Consider the following 23,217-nt stretch of genomic DNA (forward strand, 5'->3'; position numbering starts at 1 on the left):
TCAAGCTGATAAAAGAAAAATTAATTAATTAATTAAGAAAATATTAGACACCTTCTTACAATGTACAAAACACATACACACATACCCTGGTATCATTTGGCAACAAAATTGTCCCTGTACGGTTCCAAACTGCTCTCTAGATGTGGAGCTGTCCTTGGAGACCCACTGCCATCTTTTCCTGCTAGCTCACCTTGGGCTGTTCTGCACTTAGCTCTAGCTGCCAGGGCCTTGGTCAATCTCCTCCCTTTCTCAGGGCCTTCCTGCGCTCTCTTCTTTGCCTGGAAAACTCTGCTTTATGTCTGGATGAATCTGGCTGAAACTTGGGATCTCAGTACGTCCACATCCCAATCTAATTTAATTCTTCCTGCTTTGTTTTCCCTCTCAATTCTATACTTAAAAAAATAAATCTGTAAAATAAATAAATAAATAAATAATCAATGTTTGTGTGGGTGTAAACACACACGCATGCGCGCACAGCAAGTCACAATCGTGTGGATGTCAGAAGACAACTTGATAAGAGTCAGCTCTCTCCTTTGACCAGGCATGGAACTCAGGTCGTCAGTCTTGTTGACAAGCGCCTTCACAGGGTGAGTCATCTGACTGGTTCTTAATTCCGTACTTCTCTGCCTTGTTAGTGTCTACGGCCTGTCTCCAGCAATTCTCACCACCTTAGAGCTACAGAGTGAGTTTGAGGCATCTTTCTTTAAAGCTATCAAGGTTGAGCTGAAGTGAGAGATCATCTCTGGTCCACTCGGGATTCACCCGTCTTGGTTTTAGGAGCCTCAGCCTCGGAGACGAGCGGTGCAGCAGCAAACCATAGAGAGCGGGAGGCGGGAGCGAGGGGCCCCGGATGTGGTCACCATAGAGACAGGTGACTGACAGGCAGCGGAAGAGGAAGCCCAGGCTGGGCTAGGCTGTGAGGTGGCAGCGACTGCAGAGCTGAGCTCCTCGGCCCGCAACGCAACGGGGTGGGCTCTTGGTCTCGTCACCCGCGAGGCGGCTCCATCTCCGCCCCGGCTTGCCGTGGGGATCGGGTGTCCCAGATGGCCCGATCGGCCTGAGCACCCGCTTGGTCCTGCTCTCCACCGAGACCTCCTTCTGCCGCCGGGGCTCCCAGAATAAACCAGCTGGACGCCGGGCCTCCTCTGCAGTCGCGAGACGTAGGCGATTCATTTCTGACTCCAGACGACCGGCTAGGATTCGCTTTGGGTCTTCTTCCGAGGGCTGGCACAGGGCTGTGGTTGCCAAGGGACCTAGTAGGGCACTGGCTGGCGCAGGCGCGGGTCCTGTTGGAAGGTGGTGAGCCTCTGCTGGCCTTCCCAGACCCCAATGTCTCTCGGACTGCTGCTGATCTCCCGGGTTGCTTAATTTTTTAACCTAGTTACATCAATAGCGCCTATAATTTGTGTCTTGTTGCTCTTAGGAAGGTGGACAGCAGTGGGCTGAGTGGGATGGCCTGCAAAATGGCTCCGTCAGCCATTGCGCTCCTCTGAGAGGGGCCAGCTGTGCTGAGTCACTGTGGCTGTCCACCTCCTTTAGGTGGGCAGATGGGTGTGCACCATGCATGGCTAATGATCTTATGTGACGAGGAGGGGGATACTAGAACCTGTGGGTTTCTATGACACTCAGGAACAGGGTGGAAGGAGGCTCCGACCCCTTCTCTAGTGCTAGCCTGCAGCAGTAAAGTCAAGAGTCCCTTCTTGGGCCCGAGCAGACATGGTGGGCCACGATACCTACAGGACAGGACAGGGTGGCTGAGGTGAGGCCCTTTGGTTGGGCTGTTGTTTGGATGGTGCATGCGCTTTTCCCTAACCCCTGCTTCATCAGGGGCTTCTGACTTTTGAATTAGGCCCATGCTTCAGATGGAGGTAACCCCTTTTGGGGTTGGGTTTGGCAGTATTGCATTTCCTTTCCTCCTTCTACTGGGCTACAGACTGCAGTCCCAGTAGTGAGTGGCATTGTTCACATAGACATTAGTATTTTGTTGAGGGGTGTATCAGCACCATGGCCACTGAAGACCAGGTATAGGGAGTTGGGAAAACTTTGTGGGGGATACTGGGCCTGGAAGCCAGCACACTTTGCTCCTTTCTCTGTTGCTGACCTCATTGCCCTCAGATTCCCTGGTTAAAACTGGGAGGGGGGGCTATTGCTGGCCTGGTGCCCATCAACCTATTGATCCCTGAGACTGTGCCCTGGGGCACCCCACGTCAACGCCTGCCACCATGCGCCTGAGCTCCCTGTTGGCTCTGCTGCGACCAGCACTCCCCCTCATCCTGGGGCTGTCTCTGGGCTGCAGCCTGAGCCTTCTGCGGGTTTCCTGGGTCCAGGGTGAGGGAGAAGATCCCTGTGTAGAGGCTGTGGCAAAGCCAGGAGCGCCACAGAATCCAGACTCAAAAACTGGGCTGGACCAAAGCGATGAAGACTTCAAACCCAGGATTGTCCCCTACTACAGGGATCCTAACAAGCCCTACAAGAAAGTGCTCAGGTGAGGGTGATGTGTGCATCGTCCCCCAGCACGGATGCTCATTCTAGAGCTGTTTGCTGCTGTGTTTGCATTGCTACTCAGTGGTACTTTCCTGGAAGCACTTGTCTCCTGTCTTGGTTTGCTCCTATTTCATCCCTCCCCAGATCTGAGAGTCTCACCCATGGGTGTTAGTGTTCACTGTTCTTGAACAGAGCTGTGCTTGCACTAACCCACTGAACAGACCTGAGCAGACCCTGCCCCCATCCACCAGCATCCCCTGCTTAGTGGGCAATCACACCGGTAGCTGGTTAGTAGAGATGAGAGAGGAGGTCTCTTGCCTTTCTCAACCCCAGCTCTTTCACCCCTCTGGATATATGTTCTGGGCAAGCTGGCAAATGCTCCCTTAATGACTCAGGAGGTGACCCCTTCCCCTCTGATCTCTCCACAGGACTCGGTATATTCAGACAGAGCTGGGCTCTCGTGAGCGCTTGCTGGTAGCTGTCCTGACTTCCCGTGCCACACTGTCCACCCTGGCCGTCGCTGTTAACCGTACAGTAGCACACCACTTCCCTCGATTACTCTACTTCACAGGGCAGCGAGGGGCCCGGGCTCCTGCAGGGATGCAGGTGGTGTCTCACGGAGACGAGCGGCCTGCCTGGCTCATGTCAGAGACACTGCGCCACCTTCACACACACTTTGGGGCTGACTACGACTGGTTCTTCATCATGCAGGATGACACATATGTGCAGGCCCCCCGACTGGCAGCTCTTGCTGGCCACCTTAGCATCAACCAAGACCTGTACTTTGGCCGTGCCGAGGAATTCATTGGTGCAGGCGAGCAGGCCCGGTACTGCCATGGGGGCTTTGGCTACCTCCTGTCACGGAGTCTCCTGTTGCGCTTGCGGCCACATCTGGATGGCTGCAGAGGAGACATTCTCAGTGCCCGGCCTGATGAATGGCTTGGCCGCTGCCTCATCGACACTCTGGGCATCGGCTGTGTCTCGCAGCACCAGGTGACAGCCCCTTCAAGGCAGTCCCAGTCCCCCAAAGGTTGGCAGTGACTGAATGATTGCTATCCACACTGAATTCTCGAGACCATCCTTTGTCCTTCCCAGACGCCAGCCTGCCCCTTCAGCTCTCCCTTGCTCACTTTACAGCACTGGGGCCGTCAAAAGTGCGTATCCTTAGGGACCCCTAAAGCCAGAAAGGTGCCTGAACTCACCAGCCCCTCACCCTGTTTCCCACATCCAGTGCACATCACAGTTAAGGACAATGTGAAAATGTTCTAGAGTTGGCCATCCCCAAAGTGGAAAGCCCAGAGGTCCCTCCACTACCCTAGAGGAGGTGGGGCATCCCAGCAGCAGGCCATCTGGGAGGTTCTTCTATGACTGTATTCTCATTGAGCAGTGGGGTCTTGGGGGAAGAGGATGTCCTTGGTTGTCTATTTGCTTTCTCCGTTCCAAAGTGTGGGCATTGGAAGTGGGATGGAGGTTTGGGAGCCATGCATTTCTGTCATTCGATAGTGGCAGCGGTGACAGGTGTGAATGCTGAGGGGGGCCGCGGGGGCTGTGGGTGTAACAGCTTATGTGCAGCATTGATCGTCTGACTGGTTCCTCTAGGGGCAACAGTATCGATCCTTTGAACTGGCCAAGAACAGGGACCCTGAGAAGGAAGGGAGCTCTGCTTTCCTGAGTGCCTTCGCCGTTCACCCTGTCTCCGAGGGTACCCTCATGTACCGGCTCCACAAACGCTTCAGTGCTCTGGAGTTGGAGCGGGCTTACAGTGAGATAGAACAACTGCAGGTGAGCTGTGCCTGAGGAGCCCGGCTTACAGGAGTTGGGGGCTGGGCTAGTGGGTTAGAAAGAGGCTAGCTTCCTAAATTTAAAACAACCGCAGGGCCAAGGGCCCCTAGGGTCCAGGACATTGTAAAGTAAGCTCTGGGCTGACTCCCACCAAATGTGTAGGTAAACTCCCAAGAGCTCACTTAAACGCCTCTCCAGTAGTGCTTTCCTCTGAGACAGCAACCCACAAAGTCCCAAGCTTCTAGAATTGTCCTAAAAGGTCCAAAAGGTAGAAGGGGGGAATTCTGTGGTGTGAGGGTCTCCAGAGGTGGGGTAGAGATAGAAACAAAGGTCTGATCATGATGAGGATGTATGTGAGTCCTGTGGGCACGAGAGTGAAAGTGTGTTGAGATCTCCTTCCTCTGCCAAGCACAGTCCCTGCAGCCGCTGTGGAAGGGGGCATTGCCCATCTCCCTTCTGCACTTTAGATGAAGACTCTTCTGTGCAAGGGACTAGGTGGTTAGTCAGGACTCTGCTGCCTGGGCACCTGGAGCCGGGTGGGATCTTAAAAGCAGCACTAACGTTGGGTGCATTTCCTCCCACCTAGGCTCAGATCCGGAACCTGACCGTGCTGACTCCTGAGGGGGAGGCAGGGCTGAGCTGGCCTGTAGGGCTCCCAGCCCCTTTCACTCCACACTCTCGCTTCGAGGTGCTGGGCTGGGACTACTTCACAGAGCAGCACACCTTCGCCTGTACAGATGGCGCTCCCAAATGCCCGCTGCAGGGGGCTAGCAGAGCAGACGTAGGCGACGCTGTGGACACCGCTCTGGAGCAGCTCAATCGGCGCTATCAGCCCCGCCTGCGCTTCCAGAAGCAGCGACTGCTCAATGGTTACCGGCGCTTTGACCCCGCGAGGGGCATGGAGTACACCCTCGATTTGCTTCTTGAAGCCGTGACTCAGCGAGGGCACCGACGCTCCCTGGCCCGCAGAGTCAGCCTGCTGCGGCCACTGAGCAGGGTGGAAATCCTGCCTATGCCCTATGTCACTGAGGCCACCCGGGTGCAGCTAGTGCTGCCACTCCTGGTGCCTGAGGCCCCGGCTGCCCTGGCTTTCCTCGAGGCCTTTGCTGCCAGTGTTCTGGAGCCTCGAGAACATGCATTGCTCACCCTGTTGTTGGTATATGGACCCCGGGAAGGCCGCGGGGGCCCCGACCCATTTCTTGGGGTGAAGGCTGCAGCTGCTGAGTTAGAACGACGGTACCCTGGGGCGAGGCTGGCCTGGCTTGCTGTGCGAGCAGAAGCCCCTTCCCAGGTGCGACTCATGGATGTCATCTCCAAAAAACACCCTGTGGACACACTGTTCTTCCTTACCACCGTGTGGACAAGACCTGGGTCGGAAGTCCTCAACCGCTGCCGTATGAATGCCATCTCTGGCTGGCAGGCCTTCTTTCCAGTCCACTTTCAAGAGTTCAACCCTGTCCTGTCACCACAGAGATCCCCCCAAGGGGGCCCTGGGGCCGGCCCCGATCCCCCATCCCCTGGTGTGGACCCTTCTCGGGGGGCTCCAGTCGGAGGCAGATTTGACCGACAGGCATCGGCAGAGGGCTGCTTCTACAATGCTGACTACCTGGCCGCCCGCGCCCGGCTGGCTGGTGAACTGGCAGGCCAGGAAGAGGAGGAAGCCCTGGAGGGGCTGGAGGTGATGGATGTTTTCCTCCGGTTCTCAGGGCTCCACCTCTTTCGAGCCGTAGAGCCAGGGCTGGTGCAGAAGTTCTCCTTGCGGGACTGCAGCCCCCGGCTCAGCGAGGAACTTTACCACCGCTGCCGCCTCAGCAATCTGGAGGGGCTGGGAGGCCGCACCCAGCTGGCCATGGCCCTGTTTGAACAGGAGCAGGCCAACAGCACTTAGCTTCCCTACCGGTGTCTGCCATAGCCCCAGGAAGGGCAAGGCAAGGTGGTGGACAGATGGAGGGCTTGTCACTGTATTTTTTTAAAAATAAGAAAATGTTATTAAAAGTATCTTCTGCCAAACTGTTTTTAGGTCTAGGGAGAGGGGTAAGGAGAATCTATGGGAGGATTGTGGAGAGTCTCTCTGCAGGATTCCACTGCCTTCCCCTTCTTTCCCTCCCTTCCCAGTCCCCAATGACCACAAGACTGCTGTCTGATGAGTGACCTTTAATCCAGTCCTCCCCACTACCCCTTGCCCCCTGCCCCAACCCCACAGCAGCAGGGGAGGGAGGCCAGAGTCCAGGGCCCATGCTGGACAGCGTGGCCGTCTGGGCCACAGTGATGCTTGTTCACGGGCTCCTAGGTGTTGCGTACGACCAGCGACTGCTCCAGCTCCTGCCTGCGCTGCTGGATCTTTAGAGGAAGTGTGAGCAGGGGCAGGGTTACAGAGATCCTGGTGAGTGACCAGGGGGTACCCCTTCTTGGCACCCCTCCCCTGGAAGAGTCTGGGAGCCAGGAGACTACTGCATGGGGATGTAGGGTTGTGGATGGGGTCATGGGCAGCAGCAAAGACTATTGGCAGGTGAGAAGCAAGGTTTCACTAGGATTGGAGGAGAAGGGGAGCCTCATGTTCAAGGGCCGCCGTTACCTTACAGTAGAAGTAGCGGCTGACTGCTTCCTGGGACCAGGGCTGGTGGTAGAACTCAGCCCGGCGTTCCTCTTCAGGGTTACCAGCCACATCTGTCATCACCTGGGAGGGAGCACGCACGGGGTCTGTCCTGAGCTCCCCAGTACCTCACCTGCCCGGACTGCATGCCCATCTTTCCCTCCCCGTGTGCTTGTCTTGGTGTCAATGCCCTCTGAGCCCTCTCTTCACCTTGAGGTCTCGGCTCTGAGAGCGGAGCAGGTCTTGGACGTAGCCTTTGGGGTCTCTGGAGAAACTTAGCATGAAGTCCCTCTGGATCTTGAGCTGGTTTATGGACTCGATCGTCTCATGGATCTACAGGTAGAAAGACAATGATTTCCACCTGACTGTGATGTGGGAGAGGAATGCAAGAGGAAGAAGGGGTGGGGGGACTTGCTGCTTGTGAAGGGCAGCCCCGCAGAGCCCCCGTTTCCTCTGGGCAGTGAGGGAGGGGGTGGGCACAGCTGAACTTGGAATGAGGTCAGCTTCTCACAGCAGGGAAGGGCTGTGTGTTCCTCATGTCCCAGGTCCATGCTGTGGTCTGAGTGTCTTGTCCTTTCTCTTGGTTAATGTCCCACTCTAGCTCTGGGCTCAGGCCGCACCTTACTGTCCAGAGCACTGATCTCCTGCTGGTTGGCCGTGGACAGGAGAAAGCTGCTCATCTGCCCCTTCAGTGGCTCCTCTACCTCCACATCAATGTCATAGCATGCTGTCTTCTTCTGGTCTGATGGGTCCACGCTGCCAGAGAAGCCCAGCCTTTGATGTCCATGGTACACCCCACAGAAGGCCAGGGATAGGGCAGGGGTGGGTACAGGGAGGGTGGAGAAGGCAGGGAGGGCTTTCCCCGGTCTGTGGAGGAAGCTAGGCCACCTTACCTGATGACGTGGTTGATAACAATTGGATCAGGGGGCAGCAGCAGGGCTGTGAGGCGCTGGGGAATCTCAGAGAACTTCAGACGGGGACAGTCAAAAATCTGAAGCAGGAGTGTTGAGAGGGGGGTCATTTTTGGTGTGTGTGTAAAGAGACAGTAACTAATTCAGATCCTTCCGTTCTGGAAAGACCACAAGAAGCTGACAGCAAGTCAGATTACTGGGTGCTCATGGCAATGAGCCGGGCTGAAGGTGAAGAAACAGGCATGGCTAATGGGTATGGGGCCCTAAGTATGCCTGTTTGGCTGTTAGTCCCTTCTACCACATTCCGTGAACAAGTTACTTAACACCTTGGGTCTCCGTGCCTGCATCTCTAGAATGGAGATATTAACAATCCCTGTCTCATGGGTTGTCACGAAGATTAGATGAATTAGAATACAAAAATAAGTGTTTGGAATGGTATATGGTAAGTGCTCAATAAATTCTAACTATTTCTACTCAGGTTTATCTGCTGTGTTTATTTTAAAATACATTAATAGTAACACTCTACTTTGCTAGATTTTTGCCAGATCATTTTTGTAATAATCTGGTTTTCCTTAGCTGCCAGATACATGTGATGACACAGCTTTCTCCACCCCTCACATCAAAGACAGAACCAGAGGCAGAAAGAATAGCAAAGTAAGTTACCCCAAGTCTAGACCCAGGGCTGGGACCCCAGGGATCCCAACTCCAAGGACCAAGAAGATGACATTACAGGATGCTGTCTCCCACCAAGAGGTTCCCAGCTATGCTTCCCTTGGGGGAACAGCTAAATAGACTGTAGAAGAGCCTGGATGAGCCCCTGCTCTTGGCTCCAAGGCCATGACCCTGACCATTCCTGGTATTCAGGAATTCAGCAAGAGAGCTGAATTTGAGAGGTGCTGCTGCTAGGTCACATGCCTGCTCCCCAGATCCTGGGGTTTAGGACATCCATTACCTGCTGGAAATACTTGTCTCCATTGATGTACTCTTTGTCGTGGGAATCCTGCAGCCGGTTGGTCTTCACGTACTGCCATAGTGCCTGGACAATGGCTGAGCGGCTCTGCGTATGTAACCCCAGCAGCCGGGCTAATCGGGGGTCCAGTTTGAACTGGGGAGGCTGGGAAAAGGTTACCAGGACAATTAGGTCAAAGCGGGGGAAAGTGGGACTCGGGGCATGGGGCTATGGTCCTTGGCAGTGTGCTCCTGGGAAAGATGGATAGGAAGGAAAATGGGTCTTTGAGTGAAGGATAAAGCCAACCTGATAATCCAGCATAAGGAGCAGGGTACAGCGCACACTCAAGTCCCCTGGTCTCTTCACTTGGAACCCATCTGTCTCCTGGGTTGTGGGTGTCCGGTGCCACTGTCCAGGGGGAAGAGCTAGGTCACCCACAGACCCATCTGGATTAATGGGGCCTAGGGTTTTAGGATAGTCCTCAGTCCAGATCTGCAGCTTCTTCAGGGCCTTGGGCCAGCCGGAAGGTGGTGATCGAAGGGCAGAGGCAATCTGTCTTACCTCAACGAGGTGGTTGTCGGGGCCGTAAAGGTCCTTGTCCAACTCAATGACCAAACTCTTGAAGAAGGAAGAGAACTTCCGCTTCTGCTTACTGGGCTGTGGGAAAGTGACAGGGACTGTGGGGGCAGAACAGGGACCATGGACACAGAATGGGCCAAGTTGGCAGCAGGCAAGTGGTATGCTCAGAGGCAGTCCTCTGTACCCAGACTGTTCCCAGGCCCACCCACCCCAGCCAGGGTTGACTACCCAAATCCCAGTGCAGACATTTGGTTCTGTCCTTGACTCAGCCCATACCCACCCCAGGACACCTGGAGAGACCTGGGCCATGACGTACATCATCCAAGAGCTTCCCCTCCACCCGCAGCTCCCAGGAGGCAATGCTGCCGTCAGAATCTTCAGCATCGGGCTTCGCAGGGTTAAAAGTATTGGAGATATAAAGGCGCAGCTTTCTCTTTTGCTGTAGAAATAAAGTGTAGCACAGGACCAGGGCTGTGTGCACCCACCCAGGGGTACCCTGCTTCCTCCTCCTGGACAGGGCACTCAGAGCCCTCTTCCTACCCCCACACTAAGGCACCTTCATGGGCCTCTTCAGGGCCTCCTGGATGTCCACCCGCTTCCGCATGATGGTTTGATCCAGCTTCCTCTCAAATGCTAGGAGGTCCATGTAAGCCTGGGACTCAGGGACCAGCTCCCGAATCTGGAGGAGGAGCAGAGGGGAAGCGGGGCTCAGTCAATCTTGCAGTGCAGAATGTGTGCCTGTTCTGTGATCACAGGACACAAAGGGCATGTAGGGGAGCTGTCCGATTGATTTCAGGGTGTGGAATTCTGAGTGTGGATAGGACTTGTCCCCAGGACTCTATTATATAGCCTCATTGTGTGCGGATAAAGATTGCTTCTCCCTCCAGGAAAATCCATGCATCTCATCACCAGGGAAGGAGACAGCAACTGGCAGCCCAGCAGGTGCAAGTGCCTGGCCTCATCCTGTCACCTCCCTAAGATAGTTGGGAGGTCCACCTGCTGCCCTCTCCCATGTCCAGGACTTCCTGCCATCGTCTGTTCCCTTCACCTAGCAGTCTTGGCCCTTCTTTGTCCCATGCCTTTATGCCTTTAGACCACTGGCATTCAACCCCCTTAACCTCAGGCCCTGTGTTCTGCCCCTCCTCCTCCATGGCTCCCCAGCTCCTTCCCTCAGCCCCGCCCCACCCTCTCACATAGGGAGCCTCACTTCTTAATGAGCTTTTAAAACAAAAAGAGAAAGTGACTATGACGCTGAGCCCAAAGCATTGCTCCTGAGGGAGGAGGGGAGGGCGGAGCAGCAGAGGGTGGGGGCTGGCTGGGGGCTTCTGTGAAAGGCACTCACCCTTTGAGGGAGAATTTTGTCAGCCATCTTCCTCCTCTTGGCACTGTACATTTTTAAAAGAAAAAACCAGGTTACCATGGCGACAGATCTGGGAGTAACGAGGCCACCTGCTAAATTATCCCGACATCTCCGCCCGCCTGGCTGGGGTTCCCACAGCCTGCTTGTCTGCCCGTCTGAGGGCTATAACTGCGATGTGGAGCTGGTACTTCCCTTGAAAAGCAGGACGACTGGTCCTTTCTCTGGCCTGGGACTCCTCCTCCCCCAACACACACACACACACACACACACACACACACACACACACACACACACCTTATACCTCACCACATATATCCTCAGAGCCAGAGAAATTCAGACTTAGGAGAAACTAGTGAGAGAGGAGAGGCTGCCAAAAGATGACTGCAGAAAGCGGGGAGGTGGGAAGACTGGAGAGAAGACAGCTTCTGAAGACCCTCTTCTCCTGCCAAGCAGGAGATACATGCCCAAGAGAGCCTGAGCTCCAAGAAGGGGAGAGATGGCTCTTCCACCTGGTTCCTGGAGCCGTCATGGTGTGAAGCTGGTGGGACTTGGCACTCCCGCCGCTCGGGGCTTGGAAGGGGCTGTTTAAGGGCAGGAGGTGCTTGTGGTCTTGGACCATTTGCCAACCAAGGGACACACCACATTCACAAGGACCCTGGAAATGTGCAGGAGTGTTCTATGTGAGTGTGACTCAACACTGGAACCAAAGTGGCTGGACCTATGGGAGATAGCCCCTAGAATCTGGATGCTTCTCAGTTTAAAAAGCAACCCAGAAAACCCTTGGCTGGCCAAGAATGCACACAGCCTAGAGGATAGCTCTACACTGCCCCCATGTGGCAGTCCCACTCACTGCCCCCCTCTCTATCCAGAAATCCATCCCATGGCCAGGCAAGCAACTCATTAAAGAAAAACAAAAAACAAAAAACCATTCTTAGGCTGGGCAAGCCTCTCATAAAAGGATTTCAAATAAATTGTGCACACAAAACTCTTAACTTATACACAACAAATCAAAGAGTTACTTGCTATACAAGATAATCATTCACTTTATAAAAGAATCTATCATGGAATGCCTATAAATGGTTTTCCTTGATGTGTAAAAAACTACTTAATAATGAGGTAAAATTGATATTACACCTTGTATAAGAATCCATCTGTTGTGCAAAAGGAAGCATGTGTGTTTGGCTAAATACTGATGCCTATAGGGATCTTGCCAACGGTCTGCAGAGGCCATGGGAGAGCCACCAACTTCTCAGACAAGGAAATAAGCTGGTGTGGCGGCCTGGGGGGCAGAGCTGGTCCTTCAGAGGGATTATAACGCCTATTCACACCCACTGCCAAGATGGGGACTGTGGAGGTCTAGAGGGACTCTGACGCAGCCTGGGATTCAGGACTGGCAGGGAGGTACCGGAGGACCACACTTTAGAAAACACAGCTAAAGCTTAGCCTTCAGTCTAGTGCCAGCCCTGCCTCTCCCCAAAGACTGAAGCATCACCCAGAACTTGGGGGAAAGGACGGGAAAAATGATTTAGCAGGTGACAGGCAGAAGAGCGAGGGGTGCGTGCAAAGGAAGGGACACTGGCAGCTGACTATCGCAGCCTGTCTCCACTGTGGGCACACAAAAGAACCAGACCAGTGCCCCCTAAGCCCTCCCCAGACAGTATCCAAGCCAGAATGACTTGGTCGCTGCTAGCGTCCTTCCTCAGCTTCCCATACCCATCACTCACCCACCTGGTCCCTGAGGCTTCTGCCTGCCCGCCCCTGCACGCCCTTCCACGCCGCCCCCCCCCCCCACTCACCTGCGGCTCCGCGCGGGGGCGGTGGGCACAGGCTGGCCCTGGCCCTGTGGCTGGCTCTGCCCGGGCGGGGGCGCTGCTCGCTTGCGGGCGGGCTCCATGCCCGCGGGGGCCAGGCCGGGTCGCACGGCGGGGCTGCCCATGTACGGGGAGCCCGGGGGGCCCATGGGCGCCCCCTGGTGGGGCATTCGGGCTCCAGACGGCATCCCGGGGCGCTGGGGGGGGGGGGCGGGAGGTGAAGCAGAAACCGGCGCCAGCAGGTCAGATTCGGTCCCGACCCCCAGGCCAGCGTGCTGCGTCCCGCCCCTCTCCAAGACCCGGGGCTGGTAACCCTGCGCTGAACGAGGAGTGGGAGTGATTGGTGGGAGGGGCGGGGGCGCGGGAATCTGCGCCGCTCTGGAGGAGGGGGCTCGCCGTCTCCTAGCAGGAAGCTAACTGAAGCCAGGCAATTGCCCAGGGCATAGCCGAGCCTCGGAGCTGTGCAAGGTACTGCAAAAATGAATATTAATGGCGCCTTTCAACCTTTCAAAGGATGTTCACATCCGCACGGTCCTCTGCAAGCCAGTCAGAGCAGGTCTTTTCATCCCCAATTGACAGATGGGGCAACTGGGGCTCAAAGAGAAAAGCGACCTCGCCAAGGTCACCCCCGCTCATCCCGGCAAAGGCAGCACCTGACGGGCCCTGCTCCCCGCTGCTCCGCTGAGGCCAGGGGCCGATCTCCTGCGCTCATTTACCATTCCCTGATTTCCACACCCCACTTCTGGGGCTTTGTACTTGAGTGTCGTTCCCCCTCCCGCACCTCCCCCCCCCATCTCCCTTTCAGCGTCCCTGGTTTTGGACCCTTGATCTCAAACAACTCCTTCAGCAAACTCCAGGTCTCTGACTTAGCCTGCCTCCTTAATTTCATTTCTCCCAAGGTGATACAAGAGGCTTGGCAAGGGCACCTGAGGGTCTGACTTTTTCTGAGTGACAAGTGGTGAACTGGACTAGAAGTGAGCTGCCGGGGGTGGGTGGGGGGGTGTGGGGGACAGGGATGGCTGAAGGAAGCCGCATCCTGTGCTAGCATCCATTTCTCCCTCCTATCTACCTACATTGGAGAGATAACCCATTCCCCATCCCATCCCAGGAAGGTAGAAATTGGAAGGAAATGAGGCAGGTTGTATTTCCCCAGCCAACGGGGCAGTCCATCAAAACAGATGAGGTGCAGAAGTGTTAGGAGTCCACTTGTCCAGGCCTGGGAAGGGAGTTGAGGTTTAGGGACTAATCAGGAGGTGGGATCGGTTCAGAAGAACAGGGAGGTGATTGGGGGGAGGGATGCAGACCCTATTATTTAAACACCCCCATCTCAGGCTAGGGATGTAGCTTGGTACAGTGCTTGCCCAATACACGTGAAGCCCGGGGTTTGATCCCCAGCATCAGATAAACTGCACATGGTGGTACACACTTGTAATCCCAGTCTCAACGTGGAGGCAGAAAGATCAAGACCATTCTCCCCTATATAGTGAGTTCAAGGCCAGCCTAGGCTACAGGAGACCCTGCCTCTATATATAATGAACAAATATAAAGCACCCCTCATGTCACCCCAGGACCAAGAAGCCCCAACCCTAACCCCCAGGCCTCTTCCCCGCCCCCAGCTCACCCCACCCCCTGCACTGCTCATTCCTAAGGTCTTCACCCTCTGCCAGCAGCTGTCCCTGCCCATCTCTTCTGCAGTGAAACCAGCCAGGCCCTGAATTTGCTCCCCCATTCCACCTGCCTCTGTCACTCACACCACCAATACCACCAGGGTGGAAGCCCAGGCCTAGCCATTCCCCCACTGCCATTAAGGCACCCTTGATCACTCGAGAACTGAACCTCCAAGTTGGCCATATTCAAATCCATACATAGTGCCTCTTCTTCGCTGGCTAGGACTCTTTAAAGCAACTCCCCCCAAGCAGCTAGGTTAGGATTGGTAACTCCACTAACCCACAGAACTGCCTTGGGAATTGCACCCCAGAGATCCCTGCGGCCAGAGGACAGGCTGCCACAGGGAAACCTTCTGCCCTATCAGCTGCTCTCTCTTATTCGTCAAGGCCACTGAGACTGTCTGGTTTACTGAGGGGCCCTGAGAGGAAGGGGCCTCTAGGGGCCCTGCCACCAGAACCACCATCACAAGAGGTTAAGAATTTGGGGGCCCTTGCCTCTCTCACTGAGAAGGTGCTTCCTGGAGTCACAACCAAATTTGGCCATAGTAAATCTGACTGATTCTTCCCTCCATCACATATCCCGAAGCTTGGAGCCCCTTACAGCTAGGCTCTCCTCTCATTCAGCTCAACCAGCCTCCTCCTTTGGTCCCTGGATACTCTCAGGATCCTCACGTGTCTTTCACATGTCTGTGGCAGGACAGTATAGTGTTGTCCCTTTGGTCTCTAGGCCTCATACCCCCAACTTCAGCCCTTCACACCTTTGAGGTGTTAAGGTCATCAAGTTCTGGGGACTGAGTCTGCCGAGGGATCCTCTGACCTCTTTAACTTGGGGTTCATCTCTCAAGTAGGCCTCTCTCAGCTCTAACAGCAGGGCCAAGTCCTCAGGACCCTCCTGCTAGGATGCAGAGGTCGCTCAGTCAGAGAGCTTTTTGCTCTCAGGTGCCTCCAGGGTCACCTGCTCCTAGTTCCTCAGACCCAATCTGAGTGACACTGTCCCAGTGGACGAACAGGGACAACAGGCAGCCCAACCCCAGTTGTGTGCTCCAGTCGCCACCCCACCCCCACCCCAGGGCAGGGGTAACACCTGGGCCCACTAGTAAAAGAACAGGACGACATGTCAGCTACAGAGGGGACCCACCTCTTGGGGGGCACGGTGTCCACATCCCACCCCTTTCCCCTGACAAGAGCCCAAGCCGACGCCTCCCTTCCCGGCCGCCGCGCGCCCATCCCCAGCCGACCGCTTGGCGACGTGTTCGGATGCCAGGGCGCCGGCAAGGTCCCAGGGTTGGGCCATGACCGTGCGCCCCCCAACCAAAGGGGTGGGAGAGCGGGAGCGCGCCGGCGGCCCCTCCCGATCATCCCTCCATTCAGCCCGAGCCAGCTCGCTCACCCTCCCCCGCTAACTTTCCCCCACTCACCACCCCATGGACCAGAAACTCAAAAAGTTTGCTTTTCGTGGCTTTGCGCGCCCCTCCGGCAACTTCGTCCGCGGCCATCGGGGTGGGCTCAGCGGCTCCTCTCACTCTCTCTCTCTCTTCCTCTTTCTTTCCCTTTTCTGCCTTTTTTTTCCTCCAACTCTCCCCTCTGAGTCCTGCTGGGCTCTCTCACACTTCTACTCGAGCGGAGTGGGGAGGGGGCCCCTTCAGGGCTGCCCTGACGGCCCACGGCCCACGCCGCCGCCGCCCGCCCGCCGCCGCCGCCGCCGCCGCGGCTGCCGCATTCCTGCACTGATAAGACAGAAATAGTCCGGCGGCCCGGGGTCTGCCTGCGACGCGGCGGGGACAGAGCAGCCCTCCCGTGCACCCCGCGTGGTCCAAACGGCGCAGATAAGCGGCAAGACAAGCCGAGCCGCCCGGAGGCTGTGAGATGGGCAGCGGCGCGACGCCCAGGCCGCCGGAGGCCCACCGGTGGCGGCGAGGGGAGGGAACACCAGGGGAGGTGACAGGGGGCTCGCCGGCCACCCTGCCTTCGCCACAAATAGTTTCTCGGTTAGGGAATTCGCCGACAGGGCCAGGCAGAGAACAGACAGTTCCAACTTTCTTCCCCCAAGTGGCTCCTGCCGCATTTCTGAGGCCCTTTCCCCAGGGACCAGACAAGCCAAGTAGGGAAACATTTGCTGGAAGGAATCTAGGGGGGAGCCCGAGCCCGGAGGAGGCCTTGCTCCTGTCCCGGGGCCGGCCGCGGTGGGTGTGCCGGGCTAGGCTGGCTCCTGGGCGCCCGCAGATGTGTGTGCCCTTGTCTCTCGCACAACGTGTGCCTGCACCCTTTTGTGGCACGGCGCAGTGGCTGTGGGTGTGGATGTTTATGTGCGTGCACTGACAAACGCCGGGTCTGTGTGCTTCCCTCCACAAGAGCCGCCGTGCCTGCGCGCGTGCGTGCGGGGCAGGACACGGCCTGTGTCTTTCAGCTCTGTGGGAGTCTATTTCTGGGCTTGTGAGTCTTTGTTTGTCTCTGTGTGAGAAAGTGAGGGCAATAGGGGAAGTATTTCCGAAAAGGGGGCATGGATTGGGCTCATGAGAACAGGAAGAGTGAATGTGGGGAATGGTGCCGAGCCAGGATGGGTACTTGGGTGGGTAAGGAGGAAAGAGTGAGGCAAACACAGAGCTTGATGGCTTTGGCATGGAGACCCAGGGAGGCTGGGGATGGTGAGGTCCGCCCCCGGACCGAAGAGAAAGCAGGAGTGTGGAGTGGAAAGATGAGGGAGCCCCCAAAAGAGATTGTGTAGAGAGAACGGGCCGACCCCGGTGTGCAGGAAGAACAGACAGGAGGGGGCAGTTCGTGAGATCCCAAGGCTGAGCCCAGGCCCCGCCCACGCCAGAAGCCACGCCTGTTCCCACCTTCTGGAGGAGGAGCCCGCAGGCTTTGGACAACCAAGGGTCACATTCATGGGCTTGTTAGGGCTGCAGCTGTCAGAATTCGGGAGAGGGAGGGACAATGCCTGAGGGAATTTGTGGGAGACATTAAAATTTGAGCCCTGAAGACCCACCATTGCACCAAGGGGTCCTAACCTTTGGCCCTTCAGAATGTCTTCACTGGTCAGGACAAGGAACAGAGGGAATGTTCTCCCAGGAGTCTTTTCGGCCAGCACCTTACAGTTTCCTGCCGGTCCTGGTAGTATGTCTAGCTGTCATTGTGCTTTCAGGTGCCCACTGTTCAGATGCTGTGGGAGACACTGGTTTCAGGGTGGGCTGACTCCAGCAGTCACCGGCTATAAAGGTGGCTGCTTGGGTCCAGCTGCTCACCTCCAACCGACCGCTCATCCTCTCGTCGGAGGCTCTTCTGCCATTGTGTAATGCCTACCCTCTACCTGTCCCAGCACACTCATCCTTTAAGGCCCAGGTCAGACCCTGGTTCCTGAAAGAAGGACCCTGGCCTCACTCCTGGGAACACATCTTGATCTTCTCCAAATGTCCAGTTGCATCTATTTTGTCCATAAACTGGGTTGGACTAATGCTCTTTGCTTCCGGTGTGTGGGGTTTGGTATCCCAAGGAGGCTGTGACTCCTGGAGACAGAACCCAGCCTCGGGCTTACGTTTCCTGCAGGCCTGGGGACAGGGACTCAACAACACCTTTGAGGACACCTGCAAAACGCAACAGGCCCATGGATGCAGCTGGTGCTCTGCCATTTACCTGAAGATCTGAGTCATCACAGCTACCCCTGCCTCTACTTCTAGCAAGGACTGTGAAACCCCAGTCCTTGGAGGTTCTGGGAGTGGGGTAGACACCTCTAGGCTTTAGGAAAAGCTGGGTGTCCTCGACTTTCAGAGCTACCTCTTGGGAGAAGAAGATAGTAGGTGGGCTGGCATCTCAGCTTAGGGGGTCTGGGAAGACCAAAGTGGGGGTAGCAGATCTGTGAGGTAGCTGAGAGATGACAGCGGTGGTCTTGGTGGGGAAGGAGATTGTGGGAGGTGATTTCACCAAGGGCTGAGTGATACCAGGACTAGGGAGATGGAGAGCACCAGTCAGGCCCATAGATACAGCCCTTCTGGAGACACTCCTCTAGGGGTGTCAGTATGCTGCACAAATGGCAGCTATGGGTACACAACCCCAACACACATCTAGGGGCACGCGTCTGTCAAACTGACACAGGGACAAGGAGCCACATGGATTTGCACATGCAGGCACATCTTGACCTCCCCCACGGAGATCCTGGATTCAAAAGCCAGCAGACACATTATTAGCATGCTCTTCTAGCAGGTCCGGCGGGGGGCTCGTGGCCAGGGAGCCCTTCTCACAAAGGCCGGGATTCCCACCAGCTCAGTGCCACCAGGGCGCTGGGCAGCGACATGCCGCCCACAGTGCCTGCGGAGAGCCCGGACTTCTTCCAACCCGGACAGGGCTCAGGCCACACCCGGGCAGGCCTAGAGCGTGTCTGGGGCCAGGGGAGGGCGGCCTGCCCGGCGGCCCGGAGCCGGAGTCCCCCTTGTCGTCCCCCCATCTCTCCTTCCCTCGCAGAAGCACGACCAGCACCAAATGGCAAAGCGCCGCTCCCCGCGCAGGGAGCGCTACGCCGCGGCCCGCGGGACGGACCGGCCGCCTCGCCCCCCACCGTGCGGAGCGAGCGGCCGCAGCCCGTGCACTGGGGGCCCGGACCGCCGGCCTGCACCGCCCTCCCTCCCTCCGCCCGTACCGGTCCCCAGCCCGAGCATGCGCGCTGCCGCCTCCCTCGCGGTGAAGGTCAGCCCAGGGCCCAGCTGCAGGACTCCACGGCGGCCAGGGGAGGCGGAGAAGGGAGGAGGGATGCGGGAAAGAGACTTAACTCCTTCTCTGCGGGAAGATGGCCACCTGGACCCAGCCCGAGCTCAGAGTCTTGTGCTCCCTCCCTCTGTGGAGGTCCCGATTGGGGACCAGGGAGAGAGGGGGGGAGTTGAGGAGAGGGTGGGGAAGGGGGATGGAAGGCTAGAGGAAGAGAAGGGAAGCTGGCTGCGAGAGGGAGGGAGGGAGGGAGGGGGGAGGAACAAAGGAGAGAAGAGAAAGGACAGCTTGCCAGAGAGACCCCTTTCTCTTGTGAGCTTTCCTACGTACACTCCAGCAGTAAAACTTCCCTCAGAGGAATACAATCACCCTGATTTTATCGGGGGGCGGGGGGCAGTGTAAAGAGAGACTGTTTGGAGTTCCCAGGGCCAGGACTCCTCCTGATTTTTGTGACCTGGCCCATCCCTAATCTAAGCCCACACCCTTCTCCTTTGGTCACTAAATCCTGGGACAAGTCAGGAGACCCAGAGTCTGACGACTAAGCTCCAAGTCCCCTGGGAACTCCGGCTAGAACTTAGAGCCAGGCCCAGTCTCTAGAAATGGTAGGAGAGGCCTCCGAGACCCCAAAGCCTCCATTGCTACCCCACCTGAGAGACTCAGAAACAGTCCTGGGAGATTCCCTCACAGGGGTTCCCCGGCCTGAGGAGCTGTGTGCTTCCCGGCTAGTGTCAGGACGCATCTGGGCCAGCACACAGCCTGCTGCTATGAAGGGGCTGTCTCTCTGTGTAACTTTGCCTTTCTGTGTTTTGCATGCATGTACACACACACACACACACACACACACACACACACACACACACAGAGCAAATATGAACGAACAAAGAAAAAATAGGACACCAAAATAGTTTTGTGACCTTGGATGAGTTGCTGTTATCTGCCTGCTCCTGCTTCCTCAGAAGTAACAGGAGAGACTTGACCCAGGGAGTCCAGGGCCTTTCCTGCTCAGAGACTCAAAGATTCCACAGACAGAAAAGAACTGAGGCAGAGGAGAGGGAAGGGTGGGGAGGAAGGGGGCAGAGACACGGAGACACAGCTCCACAGCCAGTGGGTGCTGCTCTCAGAGAGGCCTGAGCTGCTGTCAGCCACCCCTCTGTGACATCCTCAGGGACACCGGCCTCCCTCCTTCCTTTCCTCAGAGTCACTCTCTGCCCCTTGCCACACCTCATTTGTGCCCTCAACGCCACATACCACACCACGGCCCCCCTGCCATGAGGGAAAGACCTTACCGTGGGGTCCCCAGGGTCCTGCGCCGTGGGCAGGTACATGATAAAGGTTAGCTGAACGCACAGTCCTCCTTCCTCTCTGCCTGCGTGGATTTGTTCAGTCTAATGGGATGCTCCTTGACACCCCTCCCACCCCCACACACACCGCACACACAATGAACTGCAAACATGGGGAGCTGAGGCTGCTGGTCGCAGGAGGAGCGCAGAGCTGGCCTCTGGGGCTCTGAGCATCCCGCTGGCCCAGAGGGAAGGCGCATTTTGGATTCACAGCCAGGTTTCTTTCATCCCCCTCAAGGCCTCCATTAATTAGGTGGTCTCTTGGAGCAGGTCACTCTGAATAGCTTAAGGCACTGTAAAAAATAAAAAATAAAAAAAGGAACCACCCAGGCTAGGTGCCCATTTCTCTGAGGATATGGCAGGTGTGTGGGGCTTGTTGCTGTGGGGTGCTAGCCCACTGCACCCCAGTGTGGCTCTGCCTGTAGGCAGGACTGCATTAGTGATTGAATTAGGCAGTACCCTGGGAAGAAAGGATATGTCAAACACAGTCACCCCACCTCTGCCTTGATCAATACCTCACAGGTTTGGCTAGTCTAGGGCTTAAATATGAGAAGACTTGGGACCAAATTGCAAGGGGGGGGGGGGGGCATGGCCTGGATTTGGACACACAAACCTGCAAGCTTTCTCCTTTTCTCTTCTGTAGCTTGGAGCCAATGAAGGCACTTTGGGCCCCTTTAGTGGGGCAGCTCATCATCCCCACTATAGCCTCTGAAGCCTCTGAAGCCTCCCTCTGTGGGCCTCACAAAGTATCCGAATGCCTGATGCTCTAAGGGGGTCCAGCACTTCACGTCCCAGACTTGCATGCGGGCTGTTCGATGTGTCCGCAGGTGCTAAGTGGAACCCTCAGTCTTTGTTGCTAAGAAGCTGAGGGCCCAGATTCAGGAAGAAGCCCCTTGGCTTCCTGGAGGGTTGGTTGCTCACGTCCTCAATTCTAACTGTGTCCCTAGGAAGGCCCTTGTCCTCCCTGGAGAAATGCCTGTCCTCATCTCTGGCCAGGATGCCATCTGGTGTCCCACTGTCCCCTGCTGAACTCTGGGAATGCAGGGGAAATGTAGAGTGATGGGAACTGAACCCAGGGCCTCGTGTATGTTAAACCAGTTCTCTACCACCACGCCACACCGAAGGTCAACTTTATTCTGTAACACACACTATTTTAAGCTTCCTTGACTCTACTCTCGACTATCTCCCCTCCTCCTCCGACCATCCACCTTCCTGTCTCAGCCCAACCCTTCCTGCCAGCACACAACAGTAGTGTTTCCCCATCTGCAAAGGACTCTCCTCACCCTACTTCTTGAAGTTGTAACAAAACTTCTCAAGAGTATACCTGCATTTGCCCTCCTTACTTCTCCTTGAACTCAAATCCTAGTGGATGCACATCCCACTGAGAGTGTCCCTGTCAGGAACACCAGTGGCCTCCACACTGTCCAGTGCCACCATCGATCCCCAGGCCGTCTTGCTTAGCACACTACAGTGTTTGACCAAAGTACAAACTGCTTCCTTCTCTGCCTCCAGGATGTTCTTCCTCAGGCTCCTCCTCTGTCCTGCTCCTTCTGTTCCATCTCAATATTGGGGAACCGAGAGAGGAAGGGCTTGGCTCCTAAAGCCCTCCATCAGGTCTAACCTCCTGGTACCACTTCCTCCTGAAGGTCTGTTCTTACTAGGTTCCAGGTGTAGACCTCAAAGTTTTCTCATATCCCAGGCCTCTCCCCCAGACTTCAGACTGCTATATCTAATTGTTGACTCAGCATTTCCACTGGGTAAGGCCCCATCTGACTTATCTCAGTCTTTTTTTTTTTTTTTAAGCTGAGGATCGAACCCAGGGCCTTCCAGCGCTCTCCCACTGAGCTAAATCCCCAACCCCAGTTATCTCAGTGATAACAACACACCCTCCATTTGCCTGGGACTTCTCTGTTGACCAAACACTTTGACCTGCAGGGTCCTCACAGACACCTCAGGCGCCTGTCTGAGAGGATTTCTAATCTAAAGATAAGGAGAATGGTGTTCTCAGAGCCACGTGACTTACCAAAGTCACTGTGTCGTTACAGACTGGGCTTACACATCAGATCTGATATGGAGGTCCTTGGGTCTCCCCTTCATCCCAAGCTGCCTCCCCCAGAATCTCCTGTGGAAGGCACACCTGTCCAGGAGTCACAGAGTTACACACTGGTATTCCCACCTTTCCACACACTGCCTTGTTAATGAAGGATGCCAGAGGCTGGGAGATGGCTTACTAAGTAAAATGCTTCCCATGCAAATATAAAGAGGATCTCCAGAACATGCATAAAAACCTGGGCCCAGTAAAGTACATCTGTAACCCCAGCATTCGGGGAGCAGAGATGGACAGATCCCTTGAGCTAGCTGGCCAGCTGGTCTAGGCAACCAGTGAGTTCCTGGTTCACGGAGAGACTCAGTCTCAGTCATAAGTGGAGAACAACAGGGAAAGACACTCGACTTCAATCTCTGCCTCCACACATGCATCAACAGGTGAGTTCAGTTACGTGTACAACCAGAGCACACCACAAACATGCATGTACACAAAACACATAGACACGCAAACCCTACACACACACACACACACACACACACACACACACAAGTGCACAATCGTGCATGAAAGAAATCAAGACTCGGGCTGGAGAGATGGCTCAGAGGTTCAGAGCACTGACTGCTCTTCCAGAGGTCCTGAGTTCAATTCCCAGCAACCACATGGTGGCTCACAACCATCTGTAATGAGATCTGGTGTCCTCTTCTGTATACATAATAAATAAATAAATTACAAAAAAAAGAAAGAAAGAAATCAAGACTCCTGGAAGCCTGTGCCTTACAGCTGATTTACCTCCAATTATCTCTTAAACACCACCCCCCAACTCAAGCACATTGTTTCAAACATTGGGAATATAAATCTTCAAAGAGTCACCACTGAGTTGTCTAAGATAAATGTCAATGCACTTATGGCAGTCTCCTTAGCTCCTGTGCAAAAATCTAGTTACATTTGGAACTAGCCCCTTGCTATGTGGCTCCTCCTGGATTATGGCTGGACATATGT

At 55.6% G+C, this 23,217-nt stretch overlaps 2 protein-coding genes across 8 annotated transcripts in view; one reads left to right on the plus strand and one right to left on the minus strand.

Annotated features, from left to right (window-relative positions):
* The first annotated feature begins 858 nt into the window (after positions 1 to 858).
* Positions 859 to 6,276, plus strand: Chpf2 (chondroitin polymerizing factor 2). Its single transcript, XM_036182255.1, has 4 exons — positions 859 to 2,485; positions 2,913 to 3,477; positions 4,084 to 4,266; positions 4,853 to 6,276. Exons 1-4 carry the CDS (start codon positions 2,223 to 2,225, stop codon positions 6,152 to 6,154), a joined length of 2,313 nt encoding a protein of 770 aa, XP_036038148.1. The 5' UTR covers positions 859 to 2,222; the 3' UTR covers positions 6,155 to 6,276.
* A 127-nt stretch (positions 6,277 to 6,403) lies between these two features.
* Positions 6,404 to 23,217, minus strand: part of Smarcd3 (SWI/SNF related, matrix associated, actin dependent regulator of chromatin, subfamily d, member 3) — a 33,223-nt gene continuing 16,409 nt past the window's right edge. Inside the window, exons 1-13 of one of the 7 annotated variants that reach the window (XM_036182258.1) lie at positions 15,555 to 15,772; positions 12,455 to 12,666; positions 10,641 to 10,683; positions 9,855 to 9,977; positions 9,615 to 9,737; positions 9,281 to 9,376; positions 9,026 to 9,127; positions 8,723 to 8,884; positions 7,753 to 7,850; positions 7,480 to 7,615; positions 7,070 to 7,192; positions 6,842 to 6,943; positions 6,404 to 6,606 (exon numbers count right to left, since the gene is read on the minus strand). In XM_036182258.1, the coding sequence (XP_036038151.1) occupies positions 6,553 to 6,606; positions 6,842 to 6,943; positions 7,070 to 7,192; positions 7,480 to 7,615; positions 7,753 to 7,850; positions 8,723 to 8,884; positions 9,026 to 9,127; positions 9,281 to 9,376; positions 9,615 to 9,737; positions 9,855 to 9,977; positions 10,641 to 10,683; positions 12,455 to 12,666; positions 15,555 to 15,632 (1,452 nt within the window). In that variant the 5' untranslated portion in view covers positions 15,633 to 15,772 and the 3' untranslated portion in view covers positions 6,404 to 6,552. Of the gene's footprint in view, positions 6,607 to 6,841; positions 6,944 to 7,069; positions 7,193 to 7,479; positions 7,616 to 7,752; positions 7,851 to 8,722; positions 8,885 to 9,025; positions 9,128 to 9,280; positions 9,397 to 9,578; positions 9,738 to 9,854; positions 9,978 to 10,640; positions 10,684 to 12,454; positions 12,667 to 15,554; positions 17,103 to 17,144; positions 18,060 to 20,117; positions 20,205 to 23,217 lie in introns of those variants that run through there. The other 6 variants (XM_036182261.1, XM_036182263.1, XM_036182256.1 and 3 more) reach the window with 6 other exon arrangements.

This window comes from Onychomys torridus, chromosome 3 (genome assembly GCF_903995425.1).
Source record: "Onychomys torridus chromosome 3, mOncTor1.1, whole genome shotgun sequence".
In the NCBI taxonomy this organism is placed as follows: Eukaryota; Metazoa; Chordata; class Mammalia; order Rodentia; family Cricetidae; genus Onychomys; species Onychomys torridus.

Excerpts from the sequence above, each read along its gene's own strand:
- Chpf2 (XM_036182255.1), top strand. The coding sequence starts at position 2,223 with ATGCGCCTGAGCTCCCTGTTGGCTCTGCTGCGACCAGCACTCCCCCTC. Across the intron at positions 3,478-4,083 it reads GCTGTGTCTCGCAGCACCAG|GGGCAACAGTATCGATCCTT; the intron begins GTGACAGCCCCT and ends TGGTTCCTCTAG. Across the intron at positions 4,267-4,852 it reads GTGAGATAGAACAACTGCAG|GCTCAGATCCGGAACCTGAC; the intron begins GTGAGCTGTGCC and ends CCTCCCACCTAG.